We start from the raw sequence: 23,395 nt of genomic DNA on the forward strand, positions 1-23,395 counted from the left end.
CGAGAAACACTCACAAACAAGCCCACAAGCAATCAATCAAATAAAATCACACAAAATACACATCTAATCGCTTAGATAAGCTAGGGTCCTGCACTCACCTCTTGTTTTGGTTGAAAACGACGAAGAACAGCAAGATCCAAGCATTCCAACGACCTCTACTCGACACCCACACTTAGACCTTCTTCTCCACGTTCCAAACACACCAAAACAGGTACAAAAACCTTCTCCTTTGCTCACAGAACGATCTCACCAAGAAGTCTCTATCTCTTTTTCTCTCTGGCAATGAAAAATGGCCACCAAAGGCTTTAGGGCGTCGAACTCCCTTTTATATGCGATCCCTAGGGTTTTCTCATAAAACTGAATCGAACCAGAGACATTAGAATTAACCCGCACGTGGACCAACTACGAGAATCGAACGATGCCCGCACGAACCGTAAATCTGGTTTGCGGGTGTTACAATTATAATTATGGAAACTGTTAAAAGGTTCAAATATTATCAATATTTAAATTTTATAGAATGTTTCAAAATATTATAAATATATCCATAGAAAGTTTAATATATTATAAATACCTAAACTTTATAAAAAGTTTAAGTATCATTAATATTTAACTCTAAAAAAATTAAAAATGTGATAAATATTTAAACTACATCTAAATTATGAATATTATAAATTATAAATATTTCAACTCTATTAATTTTTTTAAGTTTAAGTATTATTTAGTACTATATATTTGATTTTTTAATATCTTAAAATATCTTATTAATTTTCTTTTATGCTTTATATCTCTTATGAACTGTAATTTTTATTTTTGTGTATGACTTTGTAGATGATTTGATATTCTTTTAGTAAAATTTTTATTTTTGGGTCTAAGGAAGAAGGATTAACGTTGCAAAATCTTGTTTTGACGCTGTTTGAGTTAATTTTTGGGTTCAAACAAGAAGAATCGATGATAAGCACACATGTTTCATTAGCTATTCATGTGTTCATATTATTTTCTTTGCAAGTAATTAGTAATTCTGTAGTATTATGGATTTTGGATTGAGAAGTTTCAATACGTGTGGATCTAAAACCGAGTAAGTATATGGGTGAAAGTATCAACAATTGAGTACATGTGATGACTATGCTAGTCTTCATTAATTGCACAAATTTTACGGGAAAAGAGGCAATGATTTTGATCTTAGAATTTGATGGGTTCACAAGTTGTGTGGTAGTCTAAAAAAAATAGTTTTGAATGATTATTCAATGAAAGAATGTGAGGAAGCTGACGAGGAAGACGAAGAAGAAGAGTATAACGAACCATATTGGATGGTTTTAGGATGTGTGTCGATCGACATAAAGAGTGTGTCGGTCGACACCATCAATTGTTGGTTCGATCGATTTTTTCAAATCATCGAATTAGCGCGGTTTGGGTTTAGGAAATACCCTAAAATGAGGTATATAAGCTGGAAGTCGACCTAGGTTTTGGAGTAGCCTCATTTTGTCGATTCCAGAGAGTTTTAGAAGAGGAGAAAGTCCCTTTGAGTGTTCTTGAGATTTCTAATCCGTTCTTGGTGATATTTGTCTCTGTGGATGGAGATATGAAGCTGGGGACGAGGTAGAAGCTTGATAGGAGTGTGTTTTTATCGTTTGTTGGTCAGAATCTTCTGTTAGAAAGGTGAGTGCATGACCATAGCTTATCTAAGCTTGAGATTCTCTGACTTTCGTGTTTATGTGTTGTGTGGTTAATTCCTTTGTTTGTTGGAGTGATCTGACTTTGTGAGACTCATGTGTGATCCCGGATTGGGCTTGGTGTGTTAGGGAAAGGAGATCTGACTTAGAGCTTCAAGGAAAACGATGCTCGACATCTGTATCGATCGACACTAATGCGAGGACGACATGAGAAACAATGAGCGTCGAGCAGGTGTCGGGTGACACCAGGAGGGTGTCAGTCGACACCAGGAGGGTGTTGGTCGACACCAAGAGGGTGTCGGTCGACACCAGGTGTATGCGTCGATCGACGGAAGGAGTGTATCGGTCGACACAACGTTCGCCAGGTTTCAGTGTTGATCGACACCATCCTTCAGCAGCGGCTGAACTTTGTTTGTTTGTGTTATTTGTTATGTGTGTGATTGGAGATCTCAATTGCTTGTGTGTATAGCCTAATAGATGGGAGGATTGCCTCACTGAATTTTTGTGATAATACTCATGCATCTCAATTGTTATTTGTAATGTAGGTAAAGACAAAGTGTGATCGTGGAATCAAGGCAATAAAGAGGAGGTGCTCTAGTAGCTCATTTAACATTTAATGACTTGTTGGATGATTCATTACTGGTTTATATTGGAATGATTATTGGATTAGATGTTATTGGTTTAACTAATGTATGTTTGGTTTAATGATGTTATTTATTTCCGCTGTTGAGTTTTATTGGGTTTAGGATGTTAGTGAGTATGATATCACTAGTTTAATATTGTATTAAAAACAAAAAAAATAGGTCGGATTGTTTCAATACATGAGCCCTATGGTTTCCACAACAAACTATTGATCAAGGGAGAGTAGCACATTCGACCAAGGGTGTCCGTACAACCGACCGTACGGACGTCCGTACAAATATGTAGTGAATGGGCTACGATCCAACAAGAATGATGAGACAAAGTGGCCTTATGGGATTCGAGTTCAGTAGAAAGAATGATCTAGAAGAGGCAGCTCACAAAATATCTCAAGTGGTCAGTCAAGTGGTTGGTGGAAGAGTCACATGTGATGGTTAAGAGAAGTCAAACCTAGCACCAGTCGCTTTCACTATTCCCTCGACCGAGCGAAGCTTCCGTTATGTCCCTTTCTTCGTTAATGTTCCCCTAACGGCTAGATGCCGATTGTATGGCTATAATAAGCCTTGTTCTCACATTTGTAAACAACTAATCTAAGACATTATATTTTTTCTCATTCTTCTATGTCTCTGATCCGATTCTCTCACTCTTGTTCTAATTCTTATTCTGCAATTCTTACGTGGTATCAGAGCTAGGTTGTTGATTCTTGACAATCTAACTCTTCTATTCTTCTTATTCTTCAATCCTTCTCACTCGATTCTCATTATTCTTGTTATTATTCTCCGGGTAAAGACTTTATCCAACGGTCAATAACTCAAGCATGGAAAACTCAAAACCACTTGTGTTACCGACCGTCCTCAAGGGAGGAAACTACCTTCTGTAGTCAAGAACCACCAAAACTACACTATGTGGTCACGGACTATGGAGCCATATCGAAGGTGGTAAGGCTCCAAGAAAAACCACCAAGGAAGATGGAAAAGAAACCATCAAAGAAGATGAAGAGGAGGCTAGACTCGATGAAGAAGCCAAATGGTTCCAAGAAGATCAGACCGTCCTCTCCATCCTCCAAAACTCTCTTGAAGCCCCAATACTCGAGGCGTACTCATATTGTGAGACAGCAAGCGAGCTATGGGAGACTATTAAGAATGTCTTCGGCAACATCTCCAATCTAACTCGTGTCTTTGAAGTCAAGAAAGCAATAAATGACTTGAATCAAGAAGACATGGAGTTTAACAAGCACTTTGGCAAGTTTAGATCTCTGTGGGCCGAGTTCGAGATGCTTAGGCCAAACACGATGGATTCGGCTGTACTCAACGAACGGAGGGAACAAGACAAAGTGTTCGCCCTTCTCCTAACTCTTAATCCGATGTTCAATGACCTCATCAAGCATATCTTGAGGTCGGACAAACTTCCCAGCCTTGACGACGTTTGTTCTCAAATTCAAAAGGAACAAGGTTCTCTAGGCCTCTTTAGTGGAAAGGGGGAGCTTGTCACGGCCAACAAAGGAGCTTTCAAGCCAGAAGACCGGAGAGCTAAGGGAGGGTGTGAACATTGTAAGAGGAAGAACCACACCAAAGAGAAATGCTGGTTTCTTCATCCTCACCTCCGTCCAAATCACAACAATAATGGTCCGAGAGCAAATCACACTCACACCAAGGAGGAACAAGGTCAAGCCGGTTCATCAAAAGGTGGAGAAGAGACTGCTTCAGGAGACTATGTGAAGAAGTCGGACCTAGAAGCCTTCTTCAAGTCCTTGGCTCTCAAGGAGTCAAGTGGTAAAACTTTCTTCACCCTAAAGCCTAATAACTCTCTAGTAGTAGATTCGGGTGCCTCTCACCACATGATTAGTAACTCGAATCTCCTAAACAATATTGAACCGGCTAGAGGTAGTGTTATAATTGCTAATGGTGATAAAATACCAATTCAAGGAGTTGGGAACTTAAAATTGTTTAACAAAGAGTCTAAGGCTTTTTACATGCCTAAGTTCACTTCTAATCTCTTGTCGGTTAAAAGAGCCACTAATGATCTTAATTGCTATGCTATATTTGGGCCTAATGATGTTTACTTTCAGGATATTGAGTCTGGAAAATTGATTGGTGAAGGTGGAACCAAAGATGACCTTTATGTTCTTGAAGATATTTCACCAAGCTCACCTAATTCTTTTTCTCTTAGTTCTCATCTTGGAGTTTCATTTAATGTTATGTGGCATGCTAGACTAGGTCATCCTCATTCTAGAGCACTTGAATTGATGATTCCTAATGTTTCTTTTGATCATTCTAGTTGTGAAGCTTGTATCCTTGGCAAACATTGTAAAACCGTATTTTCTAAGTCAACTACCTTCTATGAAAAATGCTTTGACTTAGTTCATTCTTATGTTTGGACCTCCCCTTGTGTTTCTAGGGATAACAACAAGTATTTTGTGACCTTCATAGATGAAAAATCCAAATATACTTGGGTTACTTTACTTCCCTCTAAGGATAGAGTGATTGATGCCTTCACAAACTTTCAAAATTATGTTACTAACCAATTTAATGCTAAGATTAAAGTGTTTAGAACAGATAATGGAGGTGAATATACTAGCAATCGATTCAAAGAACATCTAGCAAAGCATGGCATTATACATCAAACAAGCTGCCCATATACTCCTCAACAAAACGGAGTCACTGAAAGGAAGAACCAACATGTGATGGAAGTGGCGAGATCAATGATGTTTCACACCAATGTTCCTAAGAGATATTGGGGAGATGCGGTGATGACAACATGTTATCTCATCAACCGAATTCCAACAAAAAATCTAGGTGATCAGTCACCATTTGAGGTATTAAATCAATTTAAACCAACCATTAGTCATCTAAAAGTTTTTGGGTGTGTTTGTTTTGTTTTAGTACCAGGAGAGCTCAGAAACAAACTCGAAGCCAAGAGCATCAAGTGCATTTTCCTTGGCTATTCGATAACTCAAAAAGGATACAAATGTTTTGATCCTATCAACAAGCGCACATGGGTCTCTCGTGATGTCAAGTTCCTTGAAGAAAAAGGATACTTTGATAAGAAAGATTGGGAGGACTTAAAAGACCTTGCAACACCAAATGATCAGTCGGCAAGCCTCCGGTTCCTTCTAGATCACCTTGGAGCATCATCAACTCCAAATCAAACTATGTCCCAAGATACTACACCTGACTCAACTGGCGAGCCTACTTCGACCTTACCTCAACCGCAGACGACTGCTCCAACTGATGCGTCACATGATACTACGGTTCTTGAGCCGGAAGGGGAGAACAGCATGATCGAAGAAGAAGTAGAACTGGTAGAATCACCACTTCTCTCGACCAATCACACCGGTCCGCCTCCACAACCGAGACATAGTGCACGACTCAAGTTGCAAGAGAAACCTCTCTCGACTGACCACACCGATCCGCATCCACAACCGAGACGGAGCGCACGAATCAAGTCGCAAGACAAACGGGTCTACTATAACAATGAAGCCATTGCTCATCCAATTCAAGCAGTCTGCTCTCTTGCTCTTCTCCCAACCGATCATCAAGCTTTCCTTGGAAAAATAGATGAGCACCATATACCACAAACGTATGAAGAAGCTAAGGAAAGTAAAGTATGGTTGGATGCAGTTGATGATGAAGTGAGAGCCATGAACCATAACCATACATGGGACGAAGCTGACCTTCCTCCAGGCAAGAAAGCTGTGAGCTCCAAGTGGATATTCACAATCAAGTTCTTGAGTAATGGAGACATAGAACAGTACAAAGCTAGATTGGTAGCAAGGGGCTTCATTCAAACCTATGGAGAAGATTATAAGGACACTTTCGCACCTGTATCTAAGCTCTCCACTGTAAGGGTTGTTCTCTCACTAGCTACGAACCTGTCTTGGGATTTATGGCAGATGGATGTCAAAAACGCTTTCTTACAAGGAGAATTAGAGGAAGAAGTGTATATGACACCACCTCCGGGTCTTGAAGATGTGAACAAACCTGGAAAGGTTTTGCACTTAAGGAAAGCTATATATGGACTAAAACAGTCACCAAGAGCTTGGTACCACAAGCTTAGCACCACTTTAAAAGATCATGGGTTCAAGAGATCACACTCGGACACTACTCTCTTTACATTTCAAAGCACTAAAGGTATAGTGGTTGTTCTCATATATGTAGATGATCTAATCATCACAGGAGACAATCAAGAAGGTATTAAAGAGGTTAAGGCTCATTTAAATTCAATATTTGATATAAAAGACCTTGGAGAACTTAAGTATTTTCTTGGAATTGAAGTCTATCGATCTCCGGAAGGCTTATTCCTTTCATAAAGAAAATATACTCTTGATTTACTTTGTGAGATAGGGAAACTAGGAGCAAAGTCTGTGGACACACCACTTCCCGATGGTTACCAACCTGAGCGAAAGGATCCTCCTTATGACAATCCTTCTCGCTATCGCCGACTTGTAGGTAAGCTAATCTATTTAACACTTACTAGACCTGATATTTGCTATGCTGTGAATCAGGTAAGCCAATACATGAAGAATCCTACAACATATCATTGGAGCCTATTGGAGAGGATTCTACATTATCTCAAAGGGATCCCTGGACAAGGCATTTGGATGGGAAAGAACTCAAACACTGACCTTGTGGGATATTGCAATGCTGATTGGGGCGGTGATAAGACAGATAGGAAGTCAATAACCGGCTATTGCACCTTCATAGGGGGTAATCTTGTGACTTGGAAGTCAAAGAAGCAAAAGGTGGTGTCAATGTCAAGCGCCGAATCAGAGTATAGAGCAATGAGGAAGCTTACAACCGAGCTTACATGGCTCAAGGGTCTTCTTGAAGAACTAGGCTTCAACGTGAACACGCCTATCCCTATGCACTGCGACAATCAAGCCGCCATTCATATTGCAACAAACTCAGTCTTCCATGAAAGGACCAAGCACATCAAATTGGATTGCCACAAAGTTCGTGAGAAGATTGAAGAAGGAGTCACACTTCCATATTACACACCTAGCAAGGATCAACTAGCAGATATCTTTACCAAGGCCGCAAGTCACCAAGTCTGTGCTGACATCGACAACAAACTTGGACTTGTGGACTTGACACACCCTTGATCTCAAGTCCTCTAGCCATGATCATTACACTCTTTTTCCCTCAATATATTTTTGTCCCATGCGGTTTTGTATATTGAGGTTTTTAACGAGGTAATATGTCACGGCAATCCAAGTTTAGCCATCTCACTCAGCTAAACTTGAGGGGAGTATTGATCAAGGGAGAGTAGCACATTCGACCAAGGGTGTCCGTACAACCGACCGTACGGATGTCCGTACAAGTATGTAGTGAATGGGCTACGATCCAACAAGAATGATGAGACAAAGTGGCCTTATGGGATTCGAGTTCAGTAGAAAGAAGGATCTAGAAGAGGCAGCTCACAAAATATCTCAAGTGGTCGGTCAAGTGGTTGGTGGAAGAGTCACATGTGATGGTTAAGAGAAGTCAAACTTAGGACCAGTCGCTTTCACTATTCCCTCGACCAGGAGAAGCTTCCTTTATGTCCCTTTCTTCATTAATTCTCCCCTAACGGCTAGATGCCGATTGTATGGCTATAATAAGCCTTGTTCTCACATTTGTAAACAACTAATCTAAGACATTATATTTTTCTCTCATTCTTCTATGTCTCTCATCCGATTCTCTCACTCTTGTTCTAGTTCTTATTCCGCAATTCTTACACAAACCACATCAAACCGGAAAAAAGAACTAACCCGAGAAATAACCAAAGATTGGTGTCGACCGTCGCCTTTCCTTGGCATCGATCGACACCCAAACTGAAAACTCGGTTTGTGAGTGTTACATCCGTGCTGTACAGTATGGAGAAATATTCGCGTAAACTTTACTGTAATTTTTTAGTTAGAAAATAATAATATAAGTTTTAATTGATTTACTTTATATATTTTATAATCTTTTACATTTAATTTACTAAGTTTTATATTCTAATTTCAATCCGGTACATGATACAATGTTCAAATCTATGAATTATATAAATTTGGTAAAATCCATAAAATAAATAAAAAATCCGTATTGAAGCAGTCGTGTTAGAAATCTCGATTCCACTTTTTGATTTTTTTTAACTGTATATATTATATAGAATAAAATCTAACATTTGTGATTTCTTAAATTTTAATAAAATGTCACTGTATCAATGTACAGTGCAAAAAAATATTTAATAAATTAGATATAATATTTTATATTTTAAAATATAAGTAATGTTTTATACTAGTATTAAAATATATATTTCATTTATTAAACAATTTAGAGATGCAAATATTTTAATCTTAGTTTTTTATAAATAAAATTGAGTAATATAATTGTTCTAAATATTTTGTTATTATTTTTTAAGATTTTTAAAACAATAAATGGAATCTGTTAAATAACTTTATTTAATAATTTTGAAATTTTTTTATTATTGGGGCATTTGCAGAAATACCCTTTTTGTACCCTTATCATCTTGTTGTTTATTTTTTCTAATACTCTTTTTCAAGATACAAAATGACTACAGTCTAAACCCTAAACTCCAAATACTAATTTCTACTCCATTGAAACTATACCCTAAGGTAAAATAGAGAACTCAAACCAAAAAAAAATTCTAGAAATCGATTTAACACATTGTAATTGTGCAAAAAATGGCAAATATAAAAATGGTCAAAACCGGTATTTTTGAAAAGGGATATCTATAAAAAAGTATTACTAACAGTTTTTTATTATTTAAAATTTTATAAACAAATATAAATTTTTGTTTTGTTAGTTATTAAATTAATTAAATTACAATGGTTTTTTTGTGTAATATGCCACATGATAATAGGATTAAATTTATTGCAATATTGATTAAATAAGTATATAGAGATATGGAAACAAAAGGAAGACACACAACATCCAAATTTTATTAAATAAGACCAAAAAAATGTTAGTGGTGTTAAGTTTTTTAAGCTATGAAAACTTATTAAATGTGGCCTCCTAAATTATTAAGGGGGATTTGTAAAAGTAATTGTGTATATTGTAATTGTGTAAAAGATGGCAAAAATGAAGATATTCAAAAAAAGGGAATTTTTGTAAAGGAGTATTTCAAAAAAGGCATTTTTAATAAATTCTCAGTTATTAAGTATGGGCTTGTTCTTGATATTGTGAGCAAATAACGTATAGGATGTGAGTATCTTGACTAGAGGGAGACCTCGAGGGTTCAGTCGGAGGTGTGCGCGCTGTTGCGACAGTGGAACGGGAAACCTTGGCTGACGGTGTTCAGTCCGGCCGGAGTACATGCGGGCCGTGTTGATGGTGGCACGGAGGTCTTTGGCGGATGGACGGTGCTACGGGATTCGAGGACGAATCTTTGTTGGTGGGGCAGAATTGTAACATCCGCGAACCAAATAGTGTAATTTGGGGATGGGTGTCGATCGACACCAGCTTTTTCTGGTTTGACCGGGTTGAATTTAATTTTTGATCTTGGGTTGGTTTGACTTAATTGAGTTTCCCAAACCGAGTATTTCAGGGGAAAAAGTCGACCTAGTCGTGTTTCTAGAGTTTTGTCACTGTTTGCAAGAGAGAAAAAGAGAAAAGAAGCTTTGTTGAGTGTTCTTGAGCTTTGGGGAGATTATTGGTGGTTGTTGGAGAGATCTGAAGCTGGGAAGGTGTTAGAAATTTGTTGGGAGTGTCGGATTTGTCATTGTTGGTCAGAAACTTCCTGAAAAGAGGTGAATGCATGACCATGGCTGATCTAAGCCTGAGATCTCCTATTCTTTTGCTTGTTTGGTGTTGTTCTTGGTGTTTTCTTGTTTGTTTTGATTGATTTGAGGTTCCTGTGGGTTCCTGTGATCTTTGGACGAGTTCTGGATGGATTTGAGATGGATTGGAATGGAGAATCGACGAGCAGAACGCATCTGCGCAGTCAGTGTTGATCGACACCAGTTGGGGTGTTGGTCGACACCAAGTTTGAGCCATTGTCGATCGACACCACTCTGGTGTCGGTCGACACCAGTTTGTCTGTTGCGTGATTTCCTGGTTTGTTGTGATTATTTGTTGATTTGTTAAATATTTGAATCTCAGTTGCTTGTATGTATAGCCTAGTAGATGGGAGGATTGTCTCACTAAGTATTTGTGATAATACTTACGCATCTCAATTGTTGTTTGTGGTGTGGAGGTTTTTGACGTGGAATCATGGCGATGAGGAGGAGGATGATCTAGGGTCTCGTTTGTGTGTTGTTGGTTATGTTATCGATGTTAGAACTATGGATAGAGTTTTGCTAGGTTGTTGGATAGAGTGGTTAGCAATATTTTTGGATGGATGTTATATATTTGAGATGATTAATGTTATATGTTTCCCATGTGCATGTTATTGGAAGTTGGTTTATTATTGGTATTTTAGTTGGTTAGTAATGTGTGGGTTGTTGGTTCAATTAAGTAGTATGGAATGTTTAATTATATATATTATTATTATAAATAAAAAACGGGTTGGGTTGTTACATTTTGGTATCAGAGCAATTACAGTTCTAGGATGGCTAAGTGAATGGTTTAGAGCGGTTTAGGAATTTAATTGGTGGAATTATTTTCCTGTTGGTTGCATGATGTTGTGTGGTGGAATTGATTATGAGTAGTTAGTCAATTTGCATGTGGTATGGAGTCCTAGTATCATCCTCTTCGAGCCTTCAATAAGATTCAACGGTAAATGATTTTGTGTGTTGTTAGTTGTGTAGTGTTCTTAGCTTATGTTCTGGAGGTGTAGTTGGCTATTGAAAAGTTGTTGGAAAGTGGTCGATCACGCCGGTATCGGGAAATACCGTTGGAGGTGACTTGTGGAAGTGGATGTATTGCAAATGAAGGTCTTTTGGATGTTTGACTCGTGTGTCATGTGGGACGGAAATAGCTCTGGAATTCTATAAATGGAAAGTTTCCATAAATAGAAGGTTGCTATAAATGGAAAGTTTCCATAAATAGAAGGTTGCTATTTTTGGAAAGTGTATGGAAAATACCTTGAGGGTAGGGTGTTCCAGGGTGACCGGGTGGTGGTCATGGTGGTATTTGGGAAGAAGTAGATGGTGGTTAGTACGACATTGCGTTGTCTTACATAGACCATGGGAGTGTCGGGAAGTGCTTAGAGACGTGAGGACTTGTTTGCTCTAGGAACGGTGGGTTCCGAACAACTCATAAGGAGATGGTGGTTCTCCTGAGGGGATGGTGGTTCCCCTGTATACCGATAGCTTGAGGTGTAGTGGGCCCTGAGAGCGGCAGAGGAGATGGTGGTTCTCCGGAAGGGATGGTGGTTCCCCTGGTACCGAGATCTTGAGGGTGACAACCCAAGAGTGAGACAGAATGAACTCGAGGACGATGGTCTGAGAGTGAGATCGGTATGGCTCAAAGGTTTTGACGTGAGAGTGGATGAGTTGGGAGCAAATGATGTCTAGGACGTGTGAATTAGCATAGTGACCGAATGGGGATGACGGGGTTGATGGTGGTTCAATCCCAGGGTTTAGTGTTGACCAGTGGGGTCAGGTCTTGTGGACCGGTGGTGATGTGAGCACGAGATCGGTTACTCGGCCATGAACACTCGCATCTCTCGGACACCTCTCGGACACCTCTCTGACACCACTCGGCCACTCGTACCACCCGCATGACAACTTGGGACCGGCCTTCCTAGTGATGTGCGACACCAACCAGTCCCCAAGGATCATCAAGGAGGAGCAAGACAAGTCACCTAATGGGCAGTTCAGGCCAAGCTCCAACCTTTACACCAAGGGCTCATGGCTAGCATCACCAAAGAAGAGCCTAGGGCGCGACCAGCTTTGGGAAGCTTGATATTTGTGTCTTCACCACCAAGCCAAGGTGAAGACATCCCTAAGCCATTAGAAGGAGCTGTACTCTTTTTCCTATTTTGGGTTTGTCCCAATGGGTTTACCAAATAGGTTTTAATGAGGCAGCGAACTCTAGTGCATCTCCAATTCGTTCCCACTTGGCTCATGACTTGGAAATATTTATTGACATGCTTAGGAGCCAAGGAAGTGAAGATCCTATCTACCACGTCCCACCAATGACGTGGCAATCCTATCTCCTTCCTTCCTTTCCTTTATATCTTTTGAACTCTCTCTTGACCGTTGGATTGGTCTTTGCCTTTGTTTGCTTTTGCTTTTACTTTTAGGGACATGTGTGTTCCTTACCTTTGGCCGCGTGTCTAGGGTTTTAGTGTCTCCCATATGTAAGCCTCCCTATATAAAGGCCTCAACCCTCATTGTAAAAGGCAGAATTGAATAAGAATTAAAATTCCCAAAGAGAGAATCTTTGTTTCTTGTCTCACCCCTATCCTTAGTCCAAGTCCGGGACTTGGGTCTTGAGAAACCCTAGGAGATTCACGAACTGGGTTCGTAAGCCCCTAGACCAACCGTATCACGAGCCGAGCCATCTCTCGTGTGCGTCGCATCGATCCACCCTTCCGTCCATCTCTACCGTACGGCGTTTGGTCCCGACCGTTCGTTGTGTTCTGCTTCGACTCTATCTTTCCCTAGTGAACCGAGGTCGAGTTTCTTACACGGTTCACAAGCCGCCATCTGTTTCCGACCATACCTTCCATCCGCTACCGTGTTCTTCCGTCCGACCAACCGCTATCACGCATCTGCTCGACCGAGTCCGCGTTCCACTCGTTCGTTTGCCACCAAAATTCGTTTCCATCGTTCGTTTCATCTCCACTATCGTTCCCCCATCGTCTGGTCAGAGGAAAGTTTCCGATACACCATCCGTCCCGAGGATCCGACGTTCTGTCTATACCGCGAGCCGACCGGCGCTCACATCAGGTGGGGTCAGGACGGTGTGGACCAGTAGGGTCAGGATGGGTTGACTAGTGGGGTCAGGATTTCGTTGACCGGTGGGGGTCAGGATTGTGTGGACCAGTAGGGGTGGTTGGTTGCGCGACTAAGTACCAGGATGAGGTGGTGTTCGGAGTACTAAATTTCCGTGAAGTGGTGGTGTTGAGGGAAGTTTCCTAAAATAGAAGTTTCTATAAGTGGAAAGTTTCCAAAAGAGGAAAGTTATAAAAAATGGAAAATTTTATGGGAGTTAAAATTTGTCCATTTTTAGCGGTTGTGAGCCTTGGAGGGGCTTGTGTGGCCTTTCTGGCGGGCTGTTTAGCCAATTGTGTGGTCGATGTGCTTACTGGTGTTGTTGGAGGTCAAACGGGTGCTGTGAGTGTGGTAACAGGTTTTACTCAGACCGAGATGACCGTATTGTGGATTTACTGACAATGTTGTTGGGGAAGATTTAATAAGATGATTAGTTCTTATTGAATCCTTATGTGGAATAGATTAACGGATTATGCGATTCTGGAAAGGAAAGGTTTCATAAAATAGAAAGTTTCTAAATATGGAAAGTGTTTAGGGAGTTAGAGCTTTGCTATTTACGGAAAAGGTCGTTGCAAAAGGAAAATAGAAAGTTCCAGAAAAGGAAAGTTTCCATAAATAGAAAGTTCTATGAATAGTTAGGACTTGTCTATTTTTGGAAAGGGGATGTGAAATGTATGGAGTGGCGGGAATGTTAGAGGTTGACCGGATGAGTGGTCACAGATGAGATGATCAGTTCTCATGGATTTTTGATTGGTGATGTCACGGTGCTACGAGATGTGCGGGTTCGAAAAATGGGAAGTTTTATGAGTAGTTAAAGCTTGCCTATTAATGGAAAGTGTTGAGGTAGATCTAGTCGGGAGATACTCGATGATATCAGACTTGTTTGCTCAAGGCCGTGTGGACCCAAATCATGTGATATCGATAGCTCGATGGACTTTGTGGCCAGAGAGTGGGAGTGGTATGTTTGTTTCGGATGACGATCCGAGAGTGCGCTTTAGGGTGATGACCCAAGAGTGGGATTGTGAGACTCCTTGGATACCGTAGCTGTGAGCCGCGGCTCGGCAGTGAGCCGGTATGTCTCGAGGGTTACGACCCGAGAGCAAGGGGAGTGGGTGTGAGTGACTCCCTGGATACCGTAGCTATAGGTTGTGGTCTGGCGACCATGACCACACCCACAACTACGACCATGACCATGACCAGTACCTCTAACCATCTCTACCACCAAGAACAAAAGGCTAAGTAAACAAACTAAACCGCACTACTCAAGAAAACAAAACTTACCGTGGAATCTCATTGAAGGCTCAAAGAGGATGTTCTAGGACCCCATGCCACATACATTTGACTAACTCCCATAATCAACCAAGGCATGCAATCCAAACATCGATACAAAGCAAACAACGAACCAGTAGCTAGAACCATAAGGGCTCTGATATCAAACTAAAAAAAATCGATCTATTTTTTTAATACCTTAATATCTAGTAATCCCATACTCACTAACAGCCTAGTCCCAAACAATACAATCAGCAGATAACATAAACCAATACCATTAATCCAGTAACCATTAAACGAATAAAACAATAGCAATTATCCAACAATGCTAGTAAAAATGAACCAACAACTTAAATAACCGTTCTAGACCACACTCTAGCAACCTAATGGAAACCAGACAACACATAAATGAGCCACTAGAATATCCTCCTCTTCATCCCCTTGATTCCACAATCACACTTTCGCTTACTTGCACCACAAAAACAATAAGATGCGTGAGTATTACCAGAAATACTCAGTGATGTGATTCTTCCATCTACTGAGCTATACACATAAGCGAAAAGGCAAACAGAACCAATGCACAAAAGCAAGCAAACCAAACAACTCTGAACATATGCGACGATTGACACCCCTTGCGTCTCCACCAATACCCTCATTGCATTGATCGATGCACTCCTTGCATCGATCGATGCAGTCGCGTGAAACGTTGATGAACACGATATCTCTCAACTCCTCTCAGCTCTTACCATCGCCACAACGCCTCTGATACCAAAACCTCCCTCAAAAGGCCTCAACCACCATGAGAAACACTCACAAACAAGCCCACAAGCAATCAATCAAATAAAATCACACAAAATACACATCTAATCAATCAACCACCATGAGAAACACTCACCTCTTGTTTTGGTTGAAACCGACGAAGAACAGCAAGATCCAAGCACTCCAACGACCTCTACTCGACACCCACGCTTAGACCTTCTTCTCCACGTTCCAAACACACCAAAAAAAGTACAAAAGTTTTCTCCTTTGCTCACAGAACGATTTCACCAAGAAGTCTCTATCTCTCTTCTCTCTGGCAATGAAAAACGGCCACCAAAGGCTTTAGGGCGTCGAACTCCCTTTTATATGCGATCCCTAGGGTTTTCTCATAAAACCGAGTCGAACCAGAGACATTAGAATTAACCCGCACGTGGACCAACTACGAGAATCGATTGATGCCCGCACGAACCGTAAATCTGGTTCGCGGGTGTTACAATTATAATAATGGAAACTGTTAAAAGGTTCAAATATTATCAATATTTAAACTTTATAGAATGTTTCAAAATATTATAAATATGTCCATAGAAAATTTAAAATATTATAAACAGTTAAACTCTATAAAAAGTGTAAGTATCATTAACATTTAACTCTAAAAAAATTAAAAATGTGATAAATATTTAAAGTACATCTAAATTATAAATATTTCAACTCTATTAATTTTTTTTAAGTTTAAGTAATATTAAATACTATATATTTGATTTTTAATATCTGAAAAATATCTTATTAAGTTTTTTTGTGCTTTATATCTCTTATGAACTGTAATTTTTATTTTTGTGTATGATTTTATAGATGATTTGATATTCTTTTAGTAAATTTTTTATTTTTGGGTCTAAGGAAGAAGGATTGAAGTTGCAAAATCTTGTTTCAATGTTTCATTAGCTATTCATGTGTTCATATTATTTTCTTTGCAAGTAATTTGTAATTTTGTAGTATTATGAATTTTGGTCTAAGAAGTTTCAATACGTGTGGATCTAAAACCGAGTAAGTATATGGGTGAAAGTATCAATAATTGAGTACATGTGATGACTATGCTGGTCTTCATTAATTGCACAAATTTTACGAGAAAAGAGGCAATGATTTTGATCTTAGAATTTGATGGGTTAACAAGTTGTGTGGTAGTCTAAAACAATAGTTTTGAATGATTATTCAATGAAAGAATGTGAGGAAGCTGACGAGGAAGACAAAGAAGAAGAGTATAACGAACCATATTGGATGGTTTTAGGATGTGTGTCGATCGACACAAGGAGTGTGTCGGTCGACACCACTCCTTGTGTCGATCGACACCATCAATTGTTGGTTCGATCGATTTTTTTTAAATCATCGAATTAGCGCGGTTTGGGTTGAAAATATACCCTAAAACGAGGTATATAAGCTGGAAGTCAACCTAGGTTTTGGAGTAGCCTCATTTTGTCTATCCAGAGAGTTTTAGAAGAGGAGAAAGTCCCTTTGAGTGTTCTTGAGATTTCTAATCCGTTCTTGGTGAGATTTGTCTCTGTGGGTGGAGATATGAAGCTGGGGACGAGGTATAAGCTTAATAGGAGTGTGTTTTTATCGTTGGTTGGTCAGAATCTTCTGTTAGAAAGGTGAGTGCATGACCATGGCTTATCTAAGCTTAAGATTTTCTGTTTTTTGTGTTTATGTGTTGTGTGGTTGATTCTTTTGTTTTTTTGAGTGATTTGTGGTTCTTGAGACTTTGTGAGACTCATGTGTGATCCCGGATTGGGCTTGGTGTGTTAGGGAAAGGAGATCTGACTTAGAGCTTCAAGGAAAACGATGCTCGACATCTGTATCGATCGACAAAAAGAGTGTGTCGGTCGACACTAATGCGAGGACGACGCGAGAAACCTAATGAGCATTGATAGATGCCATGTGGAGGTGTCGGTCGACGCAAACTAGGGTTTTTGGGAAATGTCGAGCAGGTGTCGGGCGACACCAGGTGTATGTGTCAATCAACGTAAGGAGTGTATCGGTTGACACAACCTTCGCCAGGTGTCAGTGTCGATCAACACAATCCTTCAGCAGCGGCTGAACTTTGTTTGTTGCCTGATTTGATTGTGTTATTTGTTTTGTGTTTGATTGGAGATCTCAATTGCTTGTGTGTATAGCCCAATAGATGGGAGGATTGCCTCACTGAGTTTTTGTGATAATACTCATGCGTCTCAATTGTTGTTTGTAATGCAAGTAAAGACAAAGTGTGATCGTGGAATCAAGGTAATAAAGAGGAGGTGCTGTAGTAGCTCGTTTAACATTTAATGACTTGTTGGATGATTTATTACTGGTTTATGTTGGAATGATTATTAGATTAGATGTTATTGGTTTAACTAATGTATGTCTGGTTTAATGATGTTATTTATTTCCGCTGTTGAGTTTTATTGGGGTTAGGATGTTAGTAAGTATGATATCACTAGTTTAATATTGTATTAAAAACAAAAAAAATAGAACGGATCGTTTCAATACATGAGCCATATGGTTTCCACAACAAACCGCATCAAACTGGAGAAAAAGAACTAACCCGAGCAATAACCAAAGATTGGTGTCGACCGTCGCATTTTCTTGGCATCGATCGACACCCAAACTGAAAACTCGGTTTGTGAGTGTTACATTCGTGCTGTACAACATGGAGAAATATTCGCGTAAACTTTACTGTAATTTGTTAGTTAGAAAATAATAATATAAGTTTTAATTGATTTACTCTATATATTTTATAATCTTTTACATTTAATTTACTAAGTTTTATATTCTAATTTCAATCCGGTACATGATACAATGTTCAAATCTATGAATTATATAAATTTGGTCAAATCCATAAAATAAAATAAAACCCATATTGAAGCAGTCGTGTTAGAAATCTCGATTTCACTTTTTGAGTTTTTTTAATTGTATATATTATATAGAATAAAATCTAACATTTGTGATTTCTTAAATTTTAATAAAATGTCACTGTATCTAATAAATTAGATATAATATTTTATATTTTTAAAATATAAGTAATTATTAAAATATATATTTCATTTATTAAAAAATTTAGAGATGCAAATATTTTAATCTTAGGTTTTTTATAAATAAAATTAAGTAATATAATTGTTCTAAATATTTTGTTATTATTTTTAAGATTTTTAAGACAATAAATGGAATCTGTTAAATAACTTTATTTAATAATTTTGAAATTGTTTTATTATTGGGGCATTTGCAGAAATACCTTTTTGTACCCTTTTGCAAAAATATCATCTTGTTGTTTATTTTTTATAATACTCTTTTTCAATATACAAAATGACTACAATCTAAACTCTAAACTCCAAATACTAATTTCTACATCCATTAAAACTATACTTTAAGGTAAAATAGAGAACTCAAACAAAAAAAAGATTTTAGAAATCGATTTAACACATTGTAATTGTGCAAAAAAGGGCAAAAATAAAAATAGTCAAAAACCGGTATTTTTGAAAAGGGATATCTATAAAAGAGTATTACTAACAGTTTTTTTTATTATTTAAAATTTTATAAAAAAAATATAAACTTTTGTTTTGTTAATTATTAAATTAATTAAATTACAATGGGTTTTTGTGTAATATGCCACATGATAATAGGATTAAACTTATTGCAATCTTGATTAAATAAGTATATAGAGATATGGAAACAAAAGGAAGACACACAACATCCAAATTTTATTAAATAAGACCAAAAAAATGTTAGTGGTGTTAAGTTTTTTTAAGCTATGAAAAATTATTAAATGTGGCCTCCTAAATTATTAAAGGGGATTTGTAAAAGTAATTGTGTATATTGTAATTGTGTAAAAAATGACAAAAATGAAAATATTCAAAAAAAAGGTATTTTTGAAAAGGAGTATTTCAAAAAAGACATTTTTAATAAATTCTCAATTATTAAGTATGGGCTTGTTCTTGATATTGTGAATTGCTGAAAGTTGTATATAGCTAAAACGTAGGCTCTTTTATACTCAAATGTATATGAACGAACTCGTAATTTGTACATGTGTTTTTCATTTTCTTCTATTTTTCTTCTGTTGTTCGCCATGTCTCCATGTGTTCAAATTTTATCCAAAGAAGTAATAGTAGACATGAACCGTAATATTGGTCATCCAAACTGTTTGTGATGTTTGATTGATTTTTCTTAAGCAGTTCAAGTGACTGTTTCGCTTAATTTTGTAACTATAACTAAACTGTAGTGGTAAAATAAACTTCCAACGCTTAAGTGATATATATCTTGTTAGGATACAAACAATGTCCCACATTTAAAGATTAGAAAAGAAGTTTCTAATATATAAGGCAAGACCAACTCCAATTAGTATGAGGCCTTTTGGGAATGAGCCCAATAAGAAATCCGTGCGGGCTTTGTCACCTGGGCCCAAAGCGGATAATATCATACTAATAAGAGAGTTGGCTTGAGCTTGGAAAGCCCAACATATCTAAAACAACCACTTACGTATTTTTATAGAATACTGGCACTGCATATATACAGTGAAATGAACCACAATAAGATTGTATAAGAAACAAACCTTACTTATTTCTTACAAAATATGTATCATACTCAGTATTATCAAATAAATAGTACTTTCCATTGATGGAAAAGCAGAAATTATGTTTTATTTTTAAAGAATTACGTTTACAGTACAAATAAATAAATATATATATTTGTTCCCATCAGGGAGAGTGTCTTATTGGTGATACATGCAGAACTTAATAATTTTTTTGCATGTGGTTTTATTTTTTAAGCACATGAGTGATGAGACCTGGAATGTGTATACTTGTGAGATAATCTCCCCAGTTAATGACTTTTGGGTCGAAATCAAACATCATTTTTTCTGAATTTTGGCTCTCCTCTTCCTTTTGGTTGGCGCATAAGCTCTTAGTATTTCTATCGTCGAATCTGAGGAAAAAATAAAAACAAATATTATATATTATTATGTGGATATAGAAAGTAATGTTTCAGTTTACTATCAAAATTAGAAAATTAATAATTTGAAGTTAATATATATACGTACATGCCCTTGAAGAGTACGTAAGGCTCGTAAAGCTCTACCAATCTCATCACCAACTCTATTTTACGGTTCTTGTCTCCGTATTTATCTCCTTTTCTCCAAGGGTATATTATATCAATCAATTTTAATAACTGATTCAGAAGGAAAAAAATAATTTAAAATACATATTATATAATACACAATGATGGGAGAAACATGTATGAGAAAATATATATATAGCTTGTTACGTAGGGTCATGTATAAATGTATTGATATGTATTGGTCGACCTATTAATTTATACCTGGAGAGGTAGTTTGTAACGTAAGGTCATGTAGAGGCTGAACAAACCCATGGTTGATATGAACCTCAGTTTGGAGACGGCTATGAGCGAGCCTGTACTGCGACTACGCAAAGGGTTTTTGGTGAAGTAACGAACCGCAATCTCATGAATCTCTCCAAATGTCACTGGGTTCTGATGAGATGAACCGACATGGTACACCATGTGAACCCCTGAACCTCCAGCGTGTGTGGCTGCAGACGTGATCATTGCGTTTGCAACCATATCCACTGGTATCTGTCAAAATGATTTTGATATTGCATCCAATAAAAGAGGTAAGATATAAAGCTAGCTTGATTTGAATTTGAGTAACGTTAAATTTAGTTATAGCTTCATGTCTAGTTTAGTTTCAACAATTACCATATCGCAAACTGAGTTTACATCGACAAGAAAACACTTGAGCACTCCCTTTCCGTATGCGATAATCACGCTGTCTACGGTTCTACATACAAATATCATTAACGTGAAATACTTGTAAGTATATATATGGACAAATAAAAATATAAAAAGACTGGTGATAGATCTAGAGTTATTCTACCGGCCAGTTATAATATTTATATTTATAGATAGACCCTGTCCAATGAAAATGGTTGTCCAAAAGAATTAAATGTTGTTGTCCTTCTGTTCCATATTTATTATTCAAAACCTCGAATGATATTAAATATATTTTAGTTTCTTCTGAAATATGATCAAAATTTTCTAAACAACTTTTTTCTGTTGAATTTTAATCAATATTCTCTAACCATATTTCTGAAATAAATAAGCCGCATGCAAAAATAAAGATTGGTGACCCAAATCTAACAACATATGCTAGTTTTTACAATTAGAATAAAATTTCACATTCATGATCGAATAAAATATACCTTAATCCTTCGATCCATCCGGGAAATGGTTCTGAAAAAGTGCTAGTGATCATGGTAGGACGGATGATGACGAGAGGAAGATTTTCTTTATGGTTACCAAGAAGCATCTCTCCCATCGATTTGGTGAAAACATATGTGTTTGGCCATCCATGAAGCTTTGCCCTAAACATCAAATTATATTTCATTCCATTCTGATAATTTAAATGAAGATTTTCTTACAATCATCAACAACATTCACCTTTCCATTCCAAGTTTTTTCATGGCGAGCGTAGTGTCTTCTTCCGAACAATCTTGTTCATTGAGTTCTTTCAATCTTTGCTTCATCAGTTCCCTTTCAAGATTTATATCCAGCTGAAGACCGTTCACGTTACGAATGTCTTCCATGACGAATGGTTTCTCAGGTAGGAGACCCGCCTTTTCTCCACAAACATAAGCTAGAATAAGAAAAGGGAAAACTATAAGTTTTTTCAAGAACCATATAAACAGTGAAATAATTTGAATAATAATAATAATAATAATAATAATAATAATAATAATAATAATAATAATAATAATAATAATAATAATAATAATAATAATAATAATAATAATAATAATAATAATAATAATAATAATAATAATAATAATAATAATAATAATAATAATAATAATAATAATAATAATAATAATAATAATAATAATAATAATAATAATAATAATAATAATAATAATAATAATAATAATAATAATAATAATAATATAAAGACATACCAGTAGAGACATGGAGAAACAATTGAGCTTTATCACATTTTTTGGCAAAGTTAAGGACGTTGAGAGCTCCAAATGTGTTGATCCCAAGGCCAACATCGTATCTTTTTCATATATATGAAGATATTAAATTTTAGTAGAGATAGAATAAAAAAATAATACAGAAATGTGGTATATGGAATGTCTCGTAGCTAGAGAAGTACCTCTCGTCAAAGTTTGTTGTGGCTGCAACATTGACGACAATATCAATTTCTTTTTGCATACGTTCTCTAAGATCGGAGTCATTTATGTCTAAATGATCCGTCGCGATATCACCTGGGATCGGGACAATTTTTTCGTACAACAATCTATTCAATTTCTCATCGCCAAGATTCTCTCTCAACACCTTAAAAAGATCTTTTTCAAAAGCCTGTTATATTTGATGCAACAAATCAGAATGATACATACAACTTTAATCTCACCTCACATATTAGGTAGTAAATTAGGTTTAGTTGGTATATTTATTAACCTCTGTGCGTAAGCGTTTAGTCGCAGCTTCGTTGTCCGATGCTCTCACCAAAAGATACAACTTCTTCACATTTGGTTGTACTCTCAGAATTTTCTCCACAAAAACTAAATATCAATGAAATTATATTATAATCTAATTAACAAATCTTGAAGAATTAGCAAAAATCATCCAAAACATGCATACCCTTGGCAAGGAAACCGGTAGCGCCGGTGACAAGTATCGTCTTGTTTCGAAGAAATTGAACACAGTTGAGTTCCATTGTTTGGAGTACGTTTGGTTCAACTCAGCAAGAAGTTATGAATAAGGCAAATAAACTCATTGTTATAGAAGAGTATTTATAGTAGCAAAGGACGTTGCACGAAGTCTATTATACCCTCCTATAATATAATAAGCAAAACCAATATCTGTCCAATCCAATATATGACCAGAACATAACATATTAAGAAGAATTTTTGCCATGCTTTTAACAAGAGGTCTTTTATTTGAATTTGTTACTAGTTCAATACGATCCCAGCTCAGAAAAAAATATAATAATTAAAGAAATTGAATAAATTCGGAATAAATTAGAAAAACTGTCTATGTGTTCATGATTAATTAATAACTCGTTAATTTAGTATTTATGTGGTATGAACATACTACTGCCGAAGTTTGACTATCGTTTTAATTAATACCGGTGGTTGAAATGATGATTCTCTGAATAAAA

At 37.1% G+C, this 23,395-nt stretch overlaps 1 protein-coding gene across 1 annotated transcript; it reads right to left on the reverse strand.

The window, feature by feature from the left end:
* Positions 1 to 19,836: 19,836 nt before the first annotated feature.
* On the reverse strand, positions 19,837 to 23,160 carry LOC104715231 (putative fatty acyl-CoA reductase 5). The gene is made up of 10 exons (XM_087467042.1): positions 22,876 to 23,160; positions 22,693 to 22,796; positions 22,388 to 22,593; positions 22,188 to 22,288; positions 21,676 to 21,871; positions 21,438 to 21,599; positions 20,935 to 21,016; positions 20,539 to 20,811; positions 20,261 to 20,388; positions 19,837 to 20,145 (listed from the first exon to the last, which is right to left on the reverse strand). The coding sequence occupies exons 1-10, from the start codon at positions 22,949 to 22,951 to the stop codon at positions 19,980 to 19,982; spliced, it is 1,494 nt and encodes a 497-aa protein (XP_087323168.1). The 5' UTR covers positions 22,952 to 23,160; the 3' UTR covers positions 19,837 to 19,979.
* Positions 23,161 to 23,395: the final 235 nt, after the last annotated feature.

The sequence above is a fragment of the Camelina sativa genome, chromosome 9, assembly GCF_030686135.1.
Source record: "Camelina sativa cultivar CO46 ecotype springtype chromosome 9, ASM3068613v1".
NCBI lineage: Eukaryota > Viridiplantae > Streptophyta > Magnoliopsida > Brassicales > Brassicaceae > Camelina > Camelina sativa.